This window comes from Microcaecilia unicolor, chromosome 14 (assembly GCF_901765095.1).
Source record: "Microcaecilia unicolor chromosome 14, aMicUni1.1, whole genome shotgun sequence".
Lineage (NCBI taxonomy): Eukaryota > Metazoa > Chordata > Amphibia > Gymnophiona > Siphonopidae > Microcaecilia > Microcaecilia unicolor.
Genome location: NC_044044.1, coordinates 30,241,723 through 30,260,394, shown reverse-complemented (window position 1 = coordinate 30,260,394; position 18,672 = coordinate 30,241,723). Strand labels below are relative to the sequence as shown.

Genomic DNA, 18,672 nt, shown 5'->3' with positions numbered 1-18,672 from the left:
ACAGCGTGGTCATTATCTGCTCCCAAATCTGGCTGGAGCTGATGAGCAATTTCGCGTTGCAGCCGTAAATTCCCTTTTGTATTTCCACAGAAATTAGAAGAATCCAGGATGAGTTCCGTCCCCCCCCCACTCAAGGAGGAATGAGCTGGTGGTATGAAATATAAGAGAAAAAACTGGTGTGGGGGGAAGGAAATTTAAAAAAAACCAAACACCTTTTGCACACAAATATCAGTTCTGAAAAGTTAAATTTTTCCTGAAAAGCGCAAGAAAAAAGGAAACAGGAAAAAAATGATAGCTGGCTTCATGAAAAAATAGCAGAAATTAGGAACCCCCCCCCCCCCCTCCATGCTACACATGCACTAAAATCTATAAATTTAACACAAATCAGAGAGAGTAGAGCATTGTTCTCGTGCTAGACAATGATAATTCACTTTTCCCCTGCACAAAATTAATGGTGGAATGAATGGAATATTGATTTGTCTCCTCTGTTCCTCCGTATTATGGATTTCTCTCTTCTCACATACCCAAGGGCGGTACAGAGGAAGCTGCTCTCTGCCCCCCCTGTCCCTCTCCCTCCCTGAGACCTGCAGGAGAAAGCTTAAGAATGTTTGGTTTCAATTTGTTCTTTTTGGGGAGGGGGGAGGGGCAAAGACTTGGAAAAGGATTTGAGACGGAGACCAATACCCGGAAAAGTACGACGGTGTCTCTGCTCTTCTCTCCTGCAGTCTTTGGGATCCACGCACTTCCCGTGGTGGATCTTTTGTAGGACTGGCCCACTCGGCCCTCTGCAAACTCCCTCCATCCCTCCCCAACTACGGCTTTAGAGCACGGATAGGTCGTGGCAGGACTTGGAACGCTGTTTGAAGAATTTGCTGTTTTTGGCCACCAGGCCATGCAGGAAGCGTCGGGCTCGCTTGGTGATGCTCTCACGCCGGCTGTCCCGGCCCGAGGGTCCCTCTCCCCACTTCCTACCCTGTTCGCTGCTGACCTCCTGCCTGTCTCGCCGAGACCGGCGAAGCCGAAACTGGCGCACCACACCTTCGAACAGCTCTCGGGTATTGTGGTGCAACGCTGCAGAAGTCTCCACGTATTTGCAGTTCAGCATCACGGCCACACCTCTACCCTCTGGAAAAGCAAAGCGAGAAAAGTTAACATCCTTTTAGGAAGGAGTTGTACGGCCAGCAACAGATTTCTGGGGTACAGAGAACTGGGTACTATATTTGTGGGACCTCACGTATATGAAAACTTCCAAAGTTTTGATCTGAATGTAAAGCCCCCCATTACCTCTCTACCCTCCTCTCCCCGTATGTTCCCACCCGTAACCTCCGCTCTCAGGACAAATCACTCCTATCTGTACCCTTCTCCACCACCGCTAACTCCAGACTCCGCCCCTTCTGCCTCGCATCACCTTATGCCTGTAACAGACTCCCCGAGCCCCTACGCCATGCGCCCTCCCTGCCCATCTTCAAGTCCTTACTCAAGGCCCATCTCTTCTCCCTTGCTTTTGGCGCCTAACCACCTTCCCCATTCCTGATACCTACACTGACTACATAGTTTGTAACCTTTAGATTGTAAGCTCTCTTGAGCAGGGACTGTCCTTCCCCATGTTTAAACTTGTACAGCGCTGCGTAACCCTGGCAGCGCTATAGAAATGCTAAGTAGTAGTAGTAAAGCTGAGGCACATGGGGTAAAGATTCGGCCTAGGGTCACAAAGAGAAGGCTTAGCACAGGCAGATAAGGCCACATCCACCAAGCTCCCACACCGTTAAATGGAAGGGCTGGAATTAGAGCTGAGAAAAGGCTGCTGGAGAGCAGAAATGTTCTCATTTTCACTCCCAAAATTCACCCTAATCTATCCACAGGAAAGGGCTGCTTTCCCCGGGACAGAAGAGGTCTCCAGTTGGTGGAGAAGTGTAGAGGGACCATCGCTATAGGCCAAAGTTGAGCCTCCACTAGTAGCAGTGAAATGCTTAAGAGTTTGATTCTCATTGTAGTGTAGGGAAGTAGATGCTGGGTTCCTATTTCTTCACGGGCCCTTCCATGGTGAGACTAGGAACTGTGTGTACAGGTTGCTACAGGCTTGGATTAGGGGGCTAGAGAAGTCCCTCCAAGACAGGAACCTTGGACAGAGGTCTTGCCAAGATAGATTAAGGAACATTGCCTAACCCTAAGCTCCACTGATATTCTCCTTATGGGATCCTGTTGGTGGTGCATCAATATTGTGTTTTCAATTATGAGAGTCAGGCATGTCTGCAGGACTCCCAGGGGTCCTGCCTGGCCCTTGTGATTAAAACAATGCTGTCAATGGTAGGAACTCAGCCAGAGGCCACCCATTCAGCTGAGTGGAGGAGTAGCCTAGTGGTTAGTGCAGTAGACTTTGATCCTGGGGAACCGAGTTCGATTCCCACTGCAGCTCCTTGTGACTCTGGGCAAGTCACTTAACCCTCCATTGCCCCTGGTACAAAATAAGTACCTGAATATATGTAAACCGCTTTGAATGTGGTTGCAAAAACCTCAGAAAAGTGGTATATCATGTCCCCTTTCCCTTAAAGGGTGCATTGGGCTATATGCCTTTTGAGGTAGCTTTAATACTTAATAATACTTATTCAGCACTGTAAAGTGATGGTCAGTAATCGGGTACTGTATGTCCTTATCCAGGACAGCTTACAGTCTAAGCGGAGACTTAGTCACAAGTAGAGCCAGTGAACGAAGTGAGAACTGAACCCTGCTTTCTCTGGTTATCAATGCGTTGCTCTACTCTTTGGAACCAGTTAAGGGGTGAGTACTTCCAATATTGAGAAAGTCCTCCATTGTAGCTAGAGGATATAAAACAGGGTTGTCCAACCTTGAGCCTCAATGGCCGCAATCCAGTAGGGTTTTCAAGTTTCTTTATTATTTGATATGCTGCCCATCGAAATGTATCTGAGTGGTTTACATGTGTAATTGCATTAAAAAAGAAAAGACAGAAACAAGAGAGAGAAAAGGGAAGCAGAATTCCATGAGGATAGGAAAGGAGAGAGAGGGGGGCAGAAGAATAGGGCCACAGTGCCCTCCAGGGCTCCCCGAGGCACTCCTATCTCAGGATCTCCCCAATGAAAATGCATGAAATCTATTTGCATGCACTGCTGCCGTTGTATGCAAATTAATACGTATGAGATCTGAAAACCTGACCTGGAAAGTGCCGAGGTTGGACACCCTTTGTATAAAATTTTGCAGTTCTCCCTCCCCCCCCCCACCCCCCAAAAAAACGTATTTTGGAAAGTTAGTGCATAGAGGTTCCTTTTACACATGAGTAGATTCACTTTGATTATCTACAAGCCTTTACCTTCCAATGAAATCTCCCGTGAACGCACCAGGTCACTCTTGTTGCCTACGACAATGATGGGAAGGTCTTCATTGGGCCGTGAGGTCCGGAGCTGAAGGAGCAGCTCGGTGACTTTACTGAAGCTCCTGCGGTCTGTCACGGAGAAGATAATGAGGTACGCGTTCCCCATCTGTAAACAATTCTCCTGCATCCAGCCACGGGAATCCGTCTTGAGTGAAATCAAGAAGAAAAAGAACAGCTCAACCACACCATGCGTGGATTAGCCAGAAAGAGTCGATATGCAAAAGTAGAAGCTCCTGCCCAGTCAAACCCCGCTGAGCAGGGCCTGCTGAGAGCCGGGCCCCCCCGCCGCCCACCCACCCGAGGTCGCTGGGCCCTCGGAACTAACCTTAAGCCTCCTTTCACTTCACAGCAAGCAGCGGCAGGGCAGACCTCTCCTCCTTCCTTCCATGCCCCGCCCTCGCAGACGTTACGTCAGGCAAGGGCGGGACATGGAAGAAAGGAGTGGCCTGACCTGCTGCTGCTTGCTGCGAAATGAAAGGAGACTTAAGGTTAGTTCTGGGAGTGACGGAGGGCGGGCCAGGCGGCGCTGGGCCCACCTGGAGGCCCGGGCCCCGGGACGTTTGTCCCCCCTGTACCCCCCTCTCAGCAGCCCTGCCGCTGAGCAAGCAGACAGGTGATACAGGTCCACTAACCAACCATCCTCTAACCAGATAGGAACTTAGCTGGTTAGTGGTGATTTTCAGTCCTCTAATCAGCTAAGTAACTGTCCTAACTTTATGCACCGAGTTAACCAGGAACTGGCCCAGTTAACTTCCGGGTCAACGGACACACCCAGGCAGTGGTGTAACTACATGAGTCCTGGGCCCCTGGTTTGGCTGGCGGGGGTCCCCAACCCCCACAAGCTGAAGCCTTCATCCAGTGTCGCCACATTGCCTGCCCTGCTTCTCTTCCCCTCACATCCAACATACTCCTTTTAGTGAAATTGAGCGTGCTGGACGTGAGGGGAAGAGAGAGCAGGGCAGGCAATGTGGCGACACTGGAGACCAGCTCTGGCCGAAGGCTTCAGCATCCAAGGTATTTGTTTTGGTGGTGCTTCAGCTGGCGGGGATTGGGGACCCCCCGGCGGCAGTGGGTGGGGAGGAGGAGAGCGGCGAGGCAGTGGCCGCAGCAGTGGACCAAAATCAGTCCTCCCACCTTGAGGTCTGGCTACACCCCTGCACCCAGGTATTCAATGCTGGGAGCTACTCATGCCCTAGCATTGAGTATCTGAAGTTCAGATCCTTTAGTGTGAAATTACTGGTAGGTAAAGACCACCCCCCCCCAGCCCATGCAATCTGCCCATTTCTGCTCCCCTGTTGCCAAAGTGCAGTCATACAATGTTATCTTCAGTTTGATATCATTTGGTTCTCTCACCTTTTATCAAATTCAGATACTGATACCCTGCTAGGAGGCTGCTCTATATAAAGAAATATTTGCTTATGTCACTTTTAAGAGGATAACGGCTTTATTTCCCCCCCCCCCCCCCCCCCCCCCCCATCATGATGGCCTGTCCTGCAACTGTTTCCTTCAGGTGTACTACAGACTTTAGAATAATGAAAAAGGTACTGCCTGACAAAGATTTCATGGTCAAGGTTACAGCATGTGCGTTACCCTCCCAGGAGAGGTTTTGAAGATAAAATTACAGTGGAGGAGTTAAGTTACACATGAGAGGGGGCTTAACAGTTAAGGATGGCCCAGGGTTGGAACAAGTTAACTAAGAGGTAGTGGAAGCTCTCACATTAGAGATTTTAATTTAGCCTTTGACAAAATGTTCCTAGAATCTTGCAGCAATTAGGAGGCAGTTGTTGAGACCTCTCTTGCATTTTCCTGCCTTGTCCTGATGAACGTTCAATCCCAGCCTTATCATTCTCCGACTCTAGCTGAATTCCTGAGACCCCTATCAGACCTTGTTCTATGATTCAAGTGATCAACTGGATATGCCGAAACCCCACCCATCCCATTGGTTCTCTGCCTCTAGATGAACTCCTAAGGCACCTCCTAGTAGCCCTCATTCTAGCTGAGATCCCTCCCATCCTTTCGGCTCCCTGGCTCTAGATCAGTTTCTCAGGCCCCTCAATCTATGATTCTAGCTGCTCTCCTGGATATACTGAGGTCCCTTCCGTTCCTTTTGATTCTCTGACTCTAGATGAACTGCTAAGTGTGATAGTCACATCCAGGATAGTTGGCTTAAGGCAGTTTCAATTTGAAATACAAGTCCCAGAAGGCATTGCAGGCAAGGAGCAGTGGCGTACCAAGGTGGGGGCGGTCTGCCCCGGGTGCACGCTGCTGGGGGGGGGTGCCGTGCGCCTGTCAGCTCCGCTCGTTCCGTGCTCCCTCTGCCCCGGAACCGGTTACTTCCTGTTCTGGGGCAGAGGGAGCATGGAACGAGCAAAGCCGACAGGTGCGCGGCAGCCCCCCAGCAGGTAAAAATGCACCCAGGGAGGGTGTCCTTTTGCCGGGGGGGGGGGGGGTCGTGCTGCACCTGGGGGGGGGGGGGGCGCATCGGCAATCCGCCCCGGATGTCAGCCACCCTAGGAACGCCACTGGCAAGGAGCCAAGGGGGTGAGATGAGGAACCCGAACTGGACTCCTAGCTGCAATAGGGGAAGACATGGGTGTAAGCTGGCAGGATGTGTAGAATGGCTGCCACTAGGGGGAAAGAGAGAGATAGGAAACCCTGTGTGCAGGAGCTCCTCATTAGTCTAATGCTTAACTCAGTGGTATGGGTGTGAGGAAAGCTAGTGGAAGGAGAATGAATGGTTGTGAGAGCAGAAGCCAGGGATTGATTAGGCAGGTGGGAAGAAGTCTCAGGAGTTCAGTTCAGGAGGAGAGAAGCAGTTGCAGGCTGAAAATCCTTGGGCAAGAGAGGTCCCTAAAGTACTGAATCAGGCTGAAATCCCTTGGGTGTGAGGAAGTCCCTAAAGTATTGAAACCTCCTGAAGGTAAAGGCTGCTTTGTGATTTAACTGGGATGATGAACTGATTGAACTGTTTGTCTTGGGAATTGAACTACTTTTTATTGTGCACTGGGTAAAGAACACAGACTGAAGCTGTGAGCCTGTATTGAGTCCTGGTAGGTGCTGGCAGCCTACTGCTTAAAGGGGACTGTTTGCCACATACTTTCAGGTGGTTTATATGTGTTTAAGATTAAAGGTGAATGCTGCTGTTGGAACCGTGTATCAGGTCTACTAGAAACCTGCATGGACTAAAAGTCTTAAAATTGAAGTTGCTGGTGGACATTTGTCTCTTGATTGTACTGGGAGCGCCAGTGGCGTAGCCACAGGTGGGCCTGGGTGGGCTGAGGCCCACCCACTTAGGGCTCAGGCCCACCCAACAGCAGCACACATTTAGTGGTAGCTGGTGGGGATCCCCAACTCCGCCAGCTGAAGACCTCCTCCTGATGGTGCTGAAAACATTGCTCTCCACTTCAGAAGTCTGAGCTTCCTAAGCTGCCAATACTGGCAACTGCGCATGCTCAGTTTTCAGCGCATGCCTGCAGCAGGCTGCCAAGGTAGAGAGCAGTGTTTTCTTGCCAGCTGAGATATTTTTTTAAGTTGGGTGGGGGAGGGGGGAGAACACTTGTGCCCACCCACTTCTTGTCTAGGCCCACCCAAAATCTGCTGTCTGGCTACGCCCCTGGGGAGCGCTCTCCCTGGTGACATAAGGTACCTTATCAGTCCTCATTCTGTGATTCTAGCTGTCCTGGATATACTCATAAGAATATAAGTGTTGCCATACTGGAACAGACCAAAGGTCCATCAAGCCCAGCATTCTGTTTCCAACAGCGGCCAATCCAGCCTACAAGTACCTGGCAAGATCCAAAAACAGTATAATGGCTTATGAACTTTTCTTTTAGGAAGTTAGCCAAACCTCTTTTTTTTTTTAAACCCCGCTAAGCTAACTGCTTTTACTACATTCTCTGAGAACGAATTCCATTATTTAATTATCCACTGAGTGAAGAAATATTTTCTCCAGTTTGCTTCTCCTCTCAGTCCTCATTCTGTGATTCTAACTCATCTCCTGGATACATTGAGATCCCTCCCTATCCTTTGTCTTTGACTCTAGATGACTTCCTGCACGTCCTGAGATCCCTTCCATTCCTCTGTGTATCCAGTGTTCCAGCAGGCTGTGTGTCCCCTAACAAAGAAGCAACACAATGTCCTGAAACTGGAGCAATAGGACTAGCCTCATTGCCAAGGAATGACAGCAGATGGGCTGCTAGGAAGCCACAGTCTGCCCAAGCATTTGCTCTCTTCTTTCAGCATTAAATTCAGGGTTTTTTTTGTGTTTGTTTAGTTTTTTTTTTTCAGTTCTGTGCTCTGGTTTCTAATTCCTTAGTCTCCCAGTGCATTGATTTTGCTCAAGTATTTCTCGTCCCCTCCACCCCAGCCTGTCAACAACTGCTCATATTTGCTATCTTTGCGCAGTCTGGATTCACTGCAACCTACGAGGACACCTTCTTGCAAAACCAATATAAAAACGGTCTAAAAGGGGAGGTTTTCTCCCAAGCTCTGGAGCCTATATCTGTTTCTTCTTTGAGCAGAAGTATTCTTGCTCTACAGACTGACTCTCTCTCTTAGCTTTTGTGTATGGGAAGCTAGTTGCTGTCTGTCTCTCGCTTTGGCTGTCTCTCTTGTCCTCCATTTCTCTTGCTCTAAACATTTCTGGGATAAGCAGTATAAAATGTTTTGTACTTTTTTGGGATCTTGCCGGGTATTTGTGACCTGGATTGGCCACTGTTGGAAACAGGATGCTGGACTTGATGGACCTTTGGTCTTTCCCAGTATGGCAATACTTATGTACTTATGTAAATATGTTTCTCTCCGTATCTTATATGTTTTAGTTCTATGCTATGGAAAAATGTCCTTTTTTTTAGATTCCGTTCAATGGAACACAAGGTTACACGATCGTACTGAATTTCTGTGTGCCTCCCTTACTTCCACCCTACTCCCTCCCCCCAATTCATAACTAGGTCTAGCTGTGCCAAAAACATTTTCTTTGTGGGGGGGGCTCTGTCTTTTCCACTTTTTAAAGCTGGGGAGCGATTTAGGAAGTGGGAAAGTTTAAACCTTTCGAAAAGGTGGATGGGATATAAGTGTATGGGATATAAGTGTATGTGTATGGGATATAAGTGTATCCGGTGATCTAGAAAGTCAAAGAGTGTTGTATATGGGTTGGAGGGTTATTTACCGACAATACTGAGCTTTTTTTTTTTTTCTTGCTGGTGCTTAGATCTTAAGACAATTGGGTTGTTGTTTTTCCCACATACCTGTTCCCAAACGTCATACACCACAAGCGCTCCCTCCTCACCGTCTACAAGGATTTTTCTCTCGTATGCATCCTCTGGAAGGAAGAGAGAGCGAAACAAATACATGAGTTGACTAGACAGTCAGTTCTGGGGGGGGGGGGGCTGGAACTGTCCTTTATGGAGCAATTTCATGACTGTATGGATACATGAAAAGTGTGCACACAAGATTCTCGTTAATAGCATCTCAGTTAGGTGGTTAATTGTTAGCAAGCGTAAGGTAGGGCCAAGTAGGATGTTAATTACTTTTGCCTATTTTTTATTGCATTTTTTTATTATTTACTTTTTCTCCTTTTGGGATGTGGACTAAATTGTATATGTGCTTTTTGTGTACTTATTTTAAATAAAAAAAAAACTGCACACATTTTTTTCTTGTGCATGCTTTGGCAAATTTTCAAAACAATACCTACTTGCTTTCACATGGTTCCATTTACACCTGCTCTTTACCGTGTGCAGCACTTCTGTTAATCTGTTGAATTTTTAAAGTGCATTTAGACCCTCACCCTGGAAATGTCCATTCTCAGGCCGCGTAAAGTTGTGTCTGTAGAGGCCTGTACGTGCATAACGTTATGCACATTTCAGGCAGGCAGTTGCGAAAAAATTCTAAGTACAGATAAAACAGTTTTTACCTGTGGACAATACTTTTGAAAATTATCCTTCCTATGTCTCTGTACAGTGCTGTGTAGTGTGTTCATCTAGTTTTGGGGTGGGCAACCTTGGTCCTCAAGGGCCGCAACTCAGTTGGGTTTTCAGATTTCCACAATGAATATGCATAAGATCGATTTGCATGTCCTGCCTCCATCTTGTGCACATTCAAAGCCCAACTGGGTTGCAGCCCTCAAGGACCTAGTTTGCCCACCCTTGATCTAGTATATGTTATATCATTTTAGTAATAAGCATTAGCCCCACAGCCTTCCAAAGACCAACAGAAATTGCAGCCGTTTTCAGCTGCTGAAAGTTGCTGTCTTATATGATCTGCAGCGCATGCCTGCGCCTTTCTCCCAGCTCCCATAATTAGCTGTTCTATCATCTACTTGGCAGCTACAAAGTGATAATGACATAGAAAGATCAGGACATGTTTCACAGGCGGTTTAACACTTGTCAGTCAAAGTCTCTTTCACTGTAGCCATACACAAAGAACACAACCTTAGCTTTATAGTCCATTGTCCCTCTGCAGTAACTCAGGAATAAAAGAGGGGGAGGGGGGGTCGAATTTTCGATCAGTAGTTAATGCAGACCCAAGCGGGGGAAGTCACAGAGCAGCATCCCTAGGTACAAACTGAAAGAATCATTTTGCACACAGGGATGTGTGTGACAAAGAGATGGCTTCCCAGGAAAGTTATATAGAAATGTTATAAATAAAACAAGATGGACAGTCAGGAAGTGTCTCTCTCTCCTGCTGATTTCATGCTTAAGGGACCGCGTCATTAAGCAAACCAGCTAAAGAATGGCTCGCGGGTTCATATGCAGAAAGAGTTGGTTATTAATATGATTTAAGAAGATGTCTCTACTATTTGGTTGCATTTTTGTGGAATCCTTTGCCCTTGGAAATGAGAAAGTATCAGTTGTTTCGCAAAGTACTTAAAACCACTTTATTTCAAGAACACTTAGTATAATTAGTTAGGTTTATAACCTGATTTTTTTTTTTGTAATTATGATAATTTGATCCAAGATATAATGTTACTCCTGAGGTCTCAGCTATCTTTTTTTCTAGGATATGTGATCCACAATGAACTATATACTGGTATTCACAGCTCATAACATAAAATGATATCAGACTTTTCTTCATGCCCATAGGTGTAGCTTGCTTGCTTATTTGGGGAGGGGGGAGAGGCAAAATGTAAGGAAGTCATAATGGCAGCATTAATAACCTCCCCATTCCCACCCCAACCTATGCCTGGGTCTCTAATCTATCTTTTAGCATACTGCAGTACCTGAATCTCCCAGGGCATGTGGTAAGCTGTCCTCTAAACCTCCAAAGATCTCCGCCAGTGCCGTCTTGCCCACACCGCTGTCCCCAAGCAGTACCACCTTGATGACCCCTCCAAGGTCCCCAATTCCTCCCGGGGCACTCTCAGAAGAGATAATGGAGTCAGACGAGCCCGAGTGGATGCTCCCTGCTCCACGGGCTCTCGGGGGCCACTCCAGCTCATCCACGGCCTGGCCCCGTGACAGCTGGTGCTTGTAAGGGACAGGCATGCTGCCACGCCTGTGGGAGTCCGCAGAAAGGGGGAGGCTTCCTCGGTGCAGCTGCGGTAATCCCCCCACCTTTTCTTTCCTGTTCAGAGTCATACCGAGCCTGGAATAACTACAAAGAACAATAGAAGATGATCAATTAAAATCTTAGCTAAAACACATCCTGGGCTTTGTATCCCATTGCCACTATGCAGTAATTTGGTGTGTTCTTAAGGGACTGAAAATATACATAATTTCAGCACCCAAAGCACTATCAAATACGATTTTAGGAACTTAAATATGTCTACCCTGGGGGAGAAGAGCGACATGATATGGTGGTGGGTCATCCCTCCACTCCACCCACATTTTAAAAATGTCTGACTTTTTAGTTATCCAATCAGAAACATAATTTTTGCCTCTAAGGATATGTTCTGCAAGTCCTTTTAATTCTGAAATGTCCATATGTCTAAAAAGAAAAATAATAACTTTTCAAATCAGAATCCTCCACCTTCTCTCTTGCCATAATTATATTTTATCCAAAACAGCATCAGAGGAAGGGGACAGAGATTGACTTATTTAACCCCTTCAACCAAAAAGGTGTTCTGTTGCCCTTGAATTGTTCACCCTCTCCAACCCCAACTTTCCAAACGACAAATTTCAGGGATGGTTCAATCAGGGCACCAGGCAATGCAGACTGGGTTTGAGTTTGATTTTATTTTAGGGCTGCATTTTCGATTAAAATTGAAATCAAAATTAATTGCGTGGTTAAAGGTATATTATTTTCTTTTGATTTTTTTTTCCCCACTGCAGCTGCTTACGACTCTGGGCAAGACACTTTGGGCTTCTTGTACAAAGCACATTCCTGCCTGGTAAATGAGGAAGCCCATTCTAGCTCAGCTTTGTAAAAAAGAGGCACTTAACCCTCTATTGCCCAGAGTCACAAGGAGCTTGCAGTGGGGGGAAAATAAATAACATACCTTTAATCACGCGATTAATCACGACTACAAATTTTCATCAAAATACAGCCCTTAAAAAATTAAGGAATAAAACAGTTCTGAAAAATTACACATTAAAGGCCCCTTTTACCAAGGCGAAATAGCAAATTTAGCATGAGTTAAATGCTAAGATGCCATTAGGAATATAATGGACGTCTTAGCACTATTTTTTTTGTAAATTTGTTTATTAAAGAATGGTACACTATTACAGGCCACGAGCAAGTAACAACGTACATAAACAAATCAACAGTACTTCAGTAAAGCACCCCTAGTTTAGAAGTGCAAGGAAAATGATAAAGGGGATGGGACAACTTGCCGATGAGGAAAGGAGAAAGAGGTTAGGGCTGTTCAGCTTGGAGAAGAGACGGCTGAGGGGAGATATGATAGAGGCCTATAAAATACTGAGTGGCGTGGAACAGGTGGATGCGGATCGCTTATTTACAACTTTCTGTCCCAGTATGGCAACACTTATGTTCTTTTTCAAAGTAATTTAACCAGGCAGGATAGGCTCTCGCCCAGTTAAATGGCCTGTGCAGGGCTATCTGGGGATATTCAGTAGCATTCAACCGAATCGCACTGCTGAATATTCCCTCTAACTGCCTAACCGAAACCAGCTAAGTTGTGGGCAGTCCGAGGGTGGAGTCAGCACAGATGTGGTTAAGTGCCAGTATTCGGCACTTAATTGGTTTTTTTGCAACTACATTCAAAGCGGTTTACATATATTCAGGTACTTATTTTGTACCCGGGGCAATGGAGGGTTAAGTGACTTGCCCAGAGTCACAAGGAGCTGCAGTGGGAATCGAACTCAGTTCCCCAGGATCAAAGTCCACTGCACTAACCACTAGGCTACTCCTCCACTCCATACAAATCAGATTGCATAAACACACAGTCCTATCTTTGTCCTGTTTCACTTATCCGGTTAAAGGCTGAATATTGGACATATATAGGGATATTCTACACTGGCTCTGTGCTGGTGCAGGTGTGTGTTGTGGATGCACGCAGGTCCATTTTTCAGCATACCTGCAAAAAGGCCTTTTTGGGGGGGGCAGGGGCAATAGACGTGCGGCAAAATTAAAATTAATGCGCATCCATTTTTGACCTGAGACCTTACCGCCACCCATTGACTTCGCTGTAAGGTCTCACGTGTTAACTGGGCGGTAATCGTCAGCATGTGTACGCTGCCAATTACTATCGGATAAGCGCCACGCGGTAGAAATTTCTACCGCGTGTTTTGTATGTACATCAAAAATGGAATTACCGCCCGGGGTATGCGGTAGCCGGGCGGTAGTTTCAATTTGATGCACTTTGAATGCGCAAAGGCACCTTACGCGCCTTAGTAAAATGGTCCCCGAATATCCCGCTGGCAGTTAAAAAAAGAAAAAAAAATTGCTGATCACCAGCAGCTAAATGTCTCCTTTTTGTACTATATAAAAAAAAATGATTTACAAAGAACAATGCTTTCAAAATAGAAAGTGACGCAGACTGGACTAGATCAGAGAAAAGTTCTGTTAAACAAATAAGTGGCCGTCTCTGGGAAAAGGCGATTAAAAGTCTCTGATCCAAAATGTTAAGAGTGACTGATTTTCATGTCTTGGGTCTGCAAAAGTTACATTTTGAATTTTGGTAACTTATTTTCCAGATAAAAGGATGCTCTGACAGAATTCATTATAACCTCTTTTTTGTTTGTTTGTTTCTGGAGACTTTAGTCATATTTTCCCCAGAGATGGTCACATATATCTTCAATCTTTTTCTAAATGAAAGCAAGGATTGGTTTCAGCCTTTTCTGTAAATTCCCTAAACTGGCAGTCTTCAAATCTGATTATACCTGTGTCTATATAGTTATAGATATATCTTGATAAACACACACGCTTTTTCTTCTTTAAGAGTTTAATTTCCTTGAGAGGTTAATTCATTCACACACAAACTGCAATAATTTATTTTTAAGGTGTTTTCTGGTTAGGTGTCAATCTTCTTCCTTCCCCCCCCCCCCCCCCAGCCCCACCCACTATGTTATGATCTTGGGTGGGATTAATTCTTGTTCAGGGCCCAGAGAATTTGCGGAAGATTCAGTTCGTGCAATTCACCTGTCGCCAGCTATAAATTATTAACGCAGAGAGATTAATATCCATGGGATTAAGGAAAAGGCTCGACTCAAACTCACGGGATCTGTCCCCTTCTGCTCAGAGACCCGGCCCTTGAATTTTGCAGTACAATCTCTAGCTTTTCCCTGTCCAAGTGAGTTACATCCAGATCTGTTTTTGAGGGGGTACTGAGTACCGGCACCTTTTCCATTGTCTGCTAAAATTGATCCATGGTCCCTAAGTTTTAATGAGAGCTCAGGCTCTACACACCAATTCTGCCTTGTCATAGATTCTGTGACTGGTTGAAGGGGGCCTGGCTATTGTTTGGTAGGTCCCTCAATGATCACCCCACCCCTGAAGGGTGGCCTGGCATTTGAGTACCGGCACCTTTTTTGCTAGGAAAAAACCCCCCCACACTGGTTACATCCAGGTATGTCACTGCTCCACAGTTTTGTACTTGGCATAATGTAGTCACAAGGAGCATTGGTGGGAGAAGTGGGATCTGAATCTTGATGTGCTTGGTTCATAGTCCACTGTTCTAACCACTAAGATACTCTGGTGTCATATGCCCTGCAGTACCTCTTAATATCCGAGCCATGCATGATACACAGGCTTTACAATATCTCTCAGTATATCAGTCAAACATTAATGTCCCCAACTCCGTGCAGTATGTCAGCATATCAGCCTATCGTTAATGACTCCTGCTATATCCGCACTGCCTGTGGTATCTCTCAGTAAAATCCAACATTTAATATCATCCCCTGTATGCCCGTCTTCTGCAATACCTCAGTCTGGTCTTCATCTCCTCCTTGGTATGCACTTCCTGCAGTATCTCTCACCATATCAGCCCTTGTATCCACATTCCCTACAGTATTTCTCAGTGCACTGTCCCTGCTTTAAAAACACCTGATAAACGCAACACCTCTCCAAATATCCTTGCTAGATTAACCTCACTAGTGGTTGTGCAACTTCTCCCTGCAGTGTCTCACCCTTGCACTAGTATCTTGTTTGTATAACCTCCACCTGTGGAATCCAGCAGTATATTACACCCTATTCACATCCTACCTCTGCATGAATGTCACTCGTTGCATCCACATCCCCTGCAAGGTACTTCGCCCCTCTAAATGTCACCGATTGTACTAACAGTACCAGTGGTGCGTTAAAAAGCACAGAGGGTTGGCCTCACTGATCCTTATTCTGCTAATATTGGTAGGTGAAAGATGTTGATAGGGGGCAATGCTCTGGTCAATAAAATATATAAATATTGAAAAAAAGCTGTAACTGCTCTATAGATAGATGCGGCTGGGTATTGTATTATTTAATAACTGAAGAGGTAATTCACTCAGGTAGATCCTGTGGATAGACTGTACCTAGAGACGCCAGAGATGACAAATCTCTCGGATTGCAAAGCAGTTATGCGTTTCTCGGGTGTTTTTTTTTTTTCCAGGGATGATGGTGGAGGTCTGTTTATTTCTAGAGTGGGGGGTGTAAGCCAGGCTCCCCCAGGGGGACTGGGCAGGGCTGTCTCTAACCAAAAAGAAAATCACAGTCACTCACCTGTGTTAGGGGATGAGACTGACAGCTGGGAGCGGTCTCTTCTGTCTCTGCAGGGGACAGTGGGATGTCTCTTCTTCTTCTCTGGGGGAGGCAGTCTCCACTCTCTCTCCCTCCCCGTGGAGGAAAGCAGTCTCTTTTCTGGAAGGATGCAGAAACCGTCTCTCTCTTTCACTCCTCACATGCTGAGAATCCCCCACCGTCTGGAGCTCCTGCCCACGCCCCCCAGCTATTTAAACCGAAGGCAGGGAAAGTGGGTGGAGCCTTGCTTTCTCTAAGCTGACATCACACATGCTAACGACGGGTGATGTCATTGGGATTCCCTTCTGTGCGCCCCCTCCCTCTCTCTCTCTCTCCAGTGCTATGTTCAGTCTCCCCATTTGCAGTGCTTCACCCAAAGAGGGAATACAGCATCAGTTTTGGTGCTTGTAGAAAAAGCCATGTGTGAGCAGACACACAGCTGAGCTAGGCATCAGTCTCACTATAGAATCCATTAGTCCCAAGTTGCAGCTAACTGAGTTATATTTTTAGAGAGAAAAATGTGTAGTTTACCTGGAGTAGCAGCAGACAGTCTATAAAAATGCAGGGAAATAAAGAGATTCCAGCAAATCAGAGGCTGATTCCTCTCCTTGAGAGTTTGGATGCACGGTAAGGATAATCAACAAAAAAAGGACATGGGGGAAGCCACTGCTTGTCCTGGGAATCTTGCTACTCTTTGGGATTCCAGAATCTCCAATCCAGGTCACAAGCACCTGGCAAGATTCCCCCCCCACCCCCCCAGAAAAGTACATCTTATGCAGCTTATCCTAGAAATAAAGAGTGGATTTTCCCCAAGTCATTTTTCCTTTAGGAAGCCATTCAAACCTTTTCTAAACCCTGCTAAGCTAACTGCTTTTACTCCATTGTCTGGCAACGAATTCCAGAGTTTAATTGGTCTGACCCAGTCCCCTGGATTCTATATAGCGCACCTAGAGATCCACGTCATAATCCAGATGACATTTAATGTGAGCAAGTGCAAAGTGATGCATGTGGGAAAGAGGAACCCAAATTATAGCTACGTCATGCAAGGTTCCACGTTAGAAGTCACAGACCAAGAAAGGGATCTAGGTGTCATCATTGATGGTACGTTGAACTCTCTGCTCAATGTGCGGTGGCGGCCAAGAAATCAAATAGAATATTAGGAATTATTAGAAAAGGAATGGAAAACAAAAATTAGGATGTTATAATGCCTTTGTATCACTCCATGGTGCGACCGCACCTCGAATATTGTGTTCAATTCTGGTCGCTGCATCTCAAAAAAGATATAGTGGAATTAGAAAAGGTGCAGAGAAGGGCGACGAAAATGATAAAGGGGATGGGACAATTTCCCTATGAGGAAAGGCTAAAGCTGCTAGGGCTCTTCAACTTGGAGAAAAGGCGGCTGAGGGGAGATATGATAGAGGTCTATAAAATAATGAGTGGAATTGAACGGGTAGATGTGAAGCGTCTGTTCACGCTTTCCAAAAATACTAGGACTAGAGGGCATGCGATGAAGCTACAATGTAGTAAATTTAAACTGAATTGGAGAAAAGTTTTCTTCATTCAATGTGTAATTAAACTCTGGAATTCGTTGCCAGAGAATGTGGTAAAGGCGGTTAGCTTAGCGGAGTTTAAAAAAGGTTTGGATGGCTTCCTAAAGGAAAAGTCCATAGACCGTTATTAAATGGACTTGGGGAAAATGCACTATTTCTGGGATAAGCAGTATAAAATGTTTTGTACTTTTTTGGGATCTTGCCAGGTATTTGTGACCTGGATTGGCCACTGTTGGAAACAGGATGCTGGGCTAAATGGACCTTTGGTCTGTCCCAGTATGGCAACACTTATGTACTTATGCAGTAATATCGGGAATGTCCGATCTTGATGCCGCACTAGTTTTTGGCTTGCTTGCACATTCAAATCCTGCGTTATAGCAAGTTAAATCCGAAACTTAACGCGTTTTTATAGAAAGGTCTTGAAGGGGTCTTTTACTAAAGCTGCAGTAGTGTTTTTAGATTGCAGTAAAAATCAGCTGGCGGTAAAAGCCAAGACACCCATTATATTCCTGTGGGCATCTCGACGTTTACCACACGCTTTCTACCATGAGTGCATTCACTCTGCCACTCCCCAGTACCTCTCCATCTCGTCTCTCCCTACGCCCCCCCCCTTGAGTACTCCGTTCTGTAGATAAATCTCTCTTATCCATCCCCTTTTCCTTTACTGCTAATTCTAGACTCCGTTCCTTTTGTCTTGCTGTGCCCCACGCCTGGAATAGACTTCCCGAGCCTGTGCGTCTAGCCCCGTCTTTGGCCGTTTTCAAGTCCAAACTTAAAGCCCACCTCTTTACCACTGCTTTTGACTCCTAACCACTACTCACTTGCCCTATCCTTTACCTCACCTCTTTATTCCCTTACCCTTATTGTTCTGTCTGTTTACTTATCTAGATTGTAACCTCTTCGAGCAGGGACTGTCTTTTTGTGTATGGAGTACAGCACTGCGTATGCCTTGTAGCGCTATAGAAGTGTTAAGTAGTAGTAGTAGTAATTTAGAAGCCTGCCCTTGCAGATCAGCAACGCGGCCGCGCAGGCTTCTGTTTCCGTGAGTCTGACGTCCTGCCAGACTCACAGAAACAGAAGCCTGCACAGCCGCGTTGGTGACCTGCAAAGTCAGGCTTCTACATGGAATGTTACTAGTGGAGGAGTAGCCTAGTGGTTAGTGCAGTGGAACATGGGATGTTGTTACTATTTGAAATTCTGTTGCTACTACGTATTGGAGATTCTACATGAAATGTTGCTATTTGAGATTCTGTTGCTACTATTGGAGAACTATTGGAGATTCTACATGAAATGTTGCTACTATTTGAGATTCTGTTGCTACTATTGGAGATTCTACATGAAATGTTGCTACTATTTGAGATTCTGTTGCTACTATTGGAGATTCTACATGGAATGTTGCTACTATTGAGATTCTGTTGCTACTATTGGAGATTCTTCATGAAATGTTGCTACTATTTGAGATTCTGTTGCTACTATTGGAGATTCTACGTGAAATGTTGCTACTATTTGAGATTCTGTTGCTACTATTGGAGATTCTACGTGGAATGTTGCTACTAATGGAGATTCTTAATGAAATGTTGCTACTATTTGAGATTCTATTGCTACTATTGGAGATTCTACATGAAA

The 18,672-nt window shown here is 45.7% G+C and overlaps 1 protein-coding gene across 1 annotated transcript; it reads right to left on the bottom strand.

Moving 5' to 3' along the window:
• Positions 1 to 820: 820 nt before the first annotated feature.
• Positions 821 to 15,617, bottom strand: REM2 (RRAD and GEM like GTPase 2). Its single transcript, XM_030187735.1, has 5 exons — positions 15,479 to 15,617; positions 10,605 to 10,978; positions 8,635 to 8,708; positions 3,326 to 3,533; positions 821 to 1,125 (listed from the first exon to the last, which is right to left on the bottom strand). The coding sequence occupies exons 2-5, from the start codon at positions 10,960 to 10,962 to the stop codon at positions 821 to 823; spliced, it is 945 nt and encodes a 314-aa protein (XP_030043595.1). The 5' UTR covers positions 10,963 to 10,978; positions 15,479 to 15,617.
• Between the last annotated feature and the right edge of the window lie 3,055 nt (positions 15,618 to 18,672).

Bases quoted from the DNA above. Each gene is read 5' to 3' on its own strand.
- REM2 (XM_030187735.1), bottom strand. From the start codon at position 10,962: ATGACTCTGAACAGGAAAGAAAAGGTGGGGGGATTACCGCAGCTGCAC. The intron at 8,709-10,604 runs GTACTGCAGTAT...TCTTCCTTCCAG, and splicing joins ACATGCCCTGGGAGATTCAG to AGGATGCATACGAGAGAAAA. The intron at 3,534-8,634 runs GTATGTGGGAAA...ATTTCACTCAAG, and splicing joins TGTATGACGTTTGGGAACAG to ACGGATTCCCGTGGCTGGAT.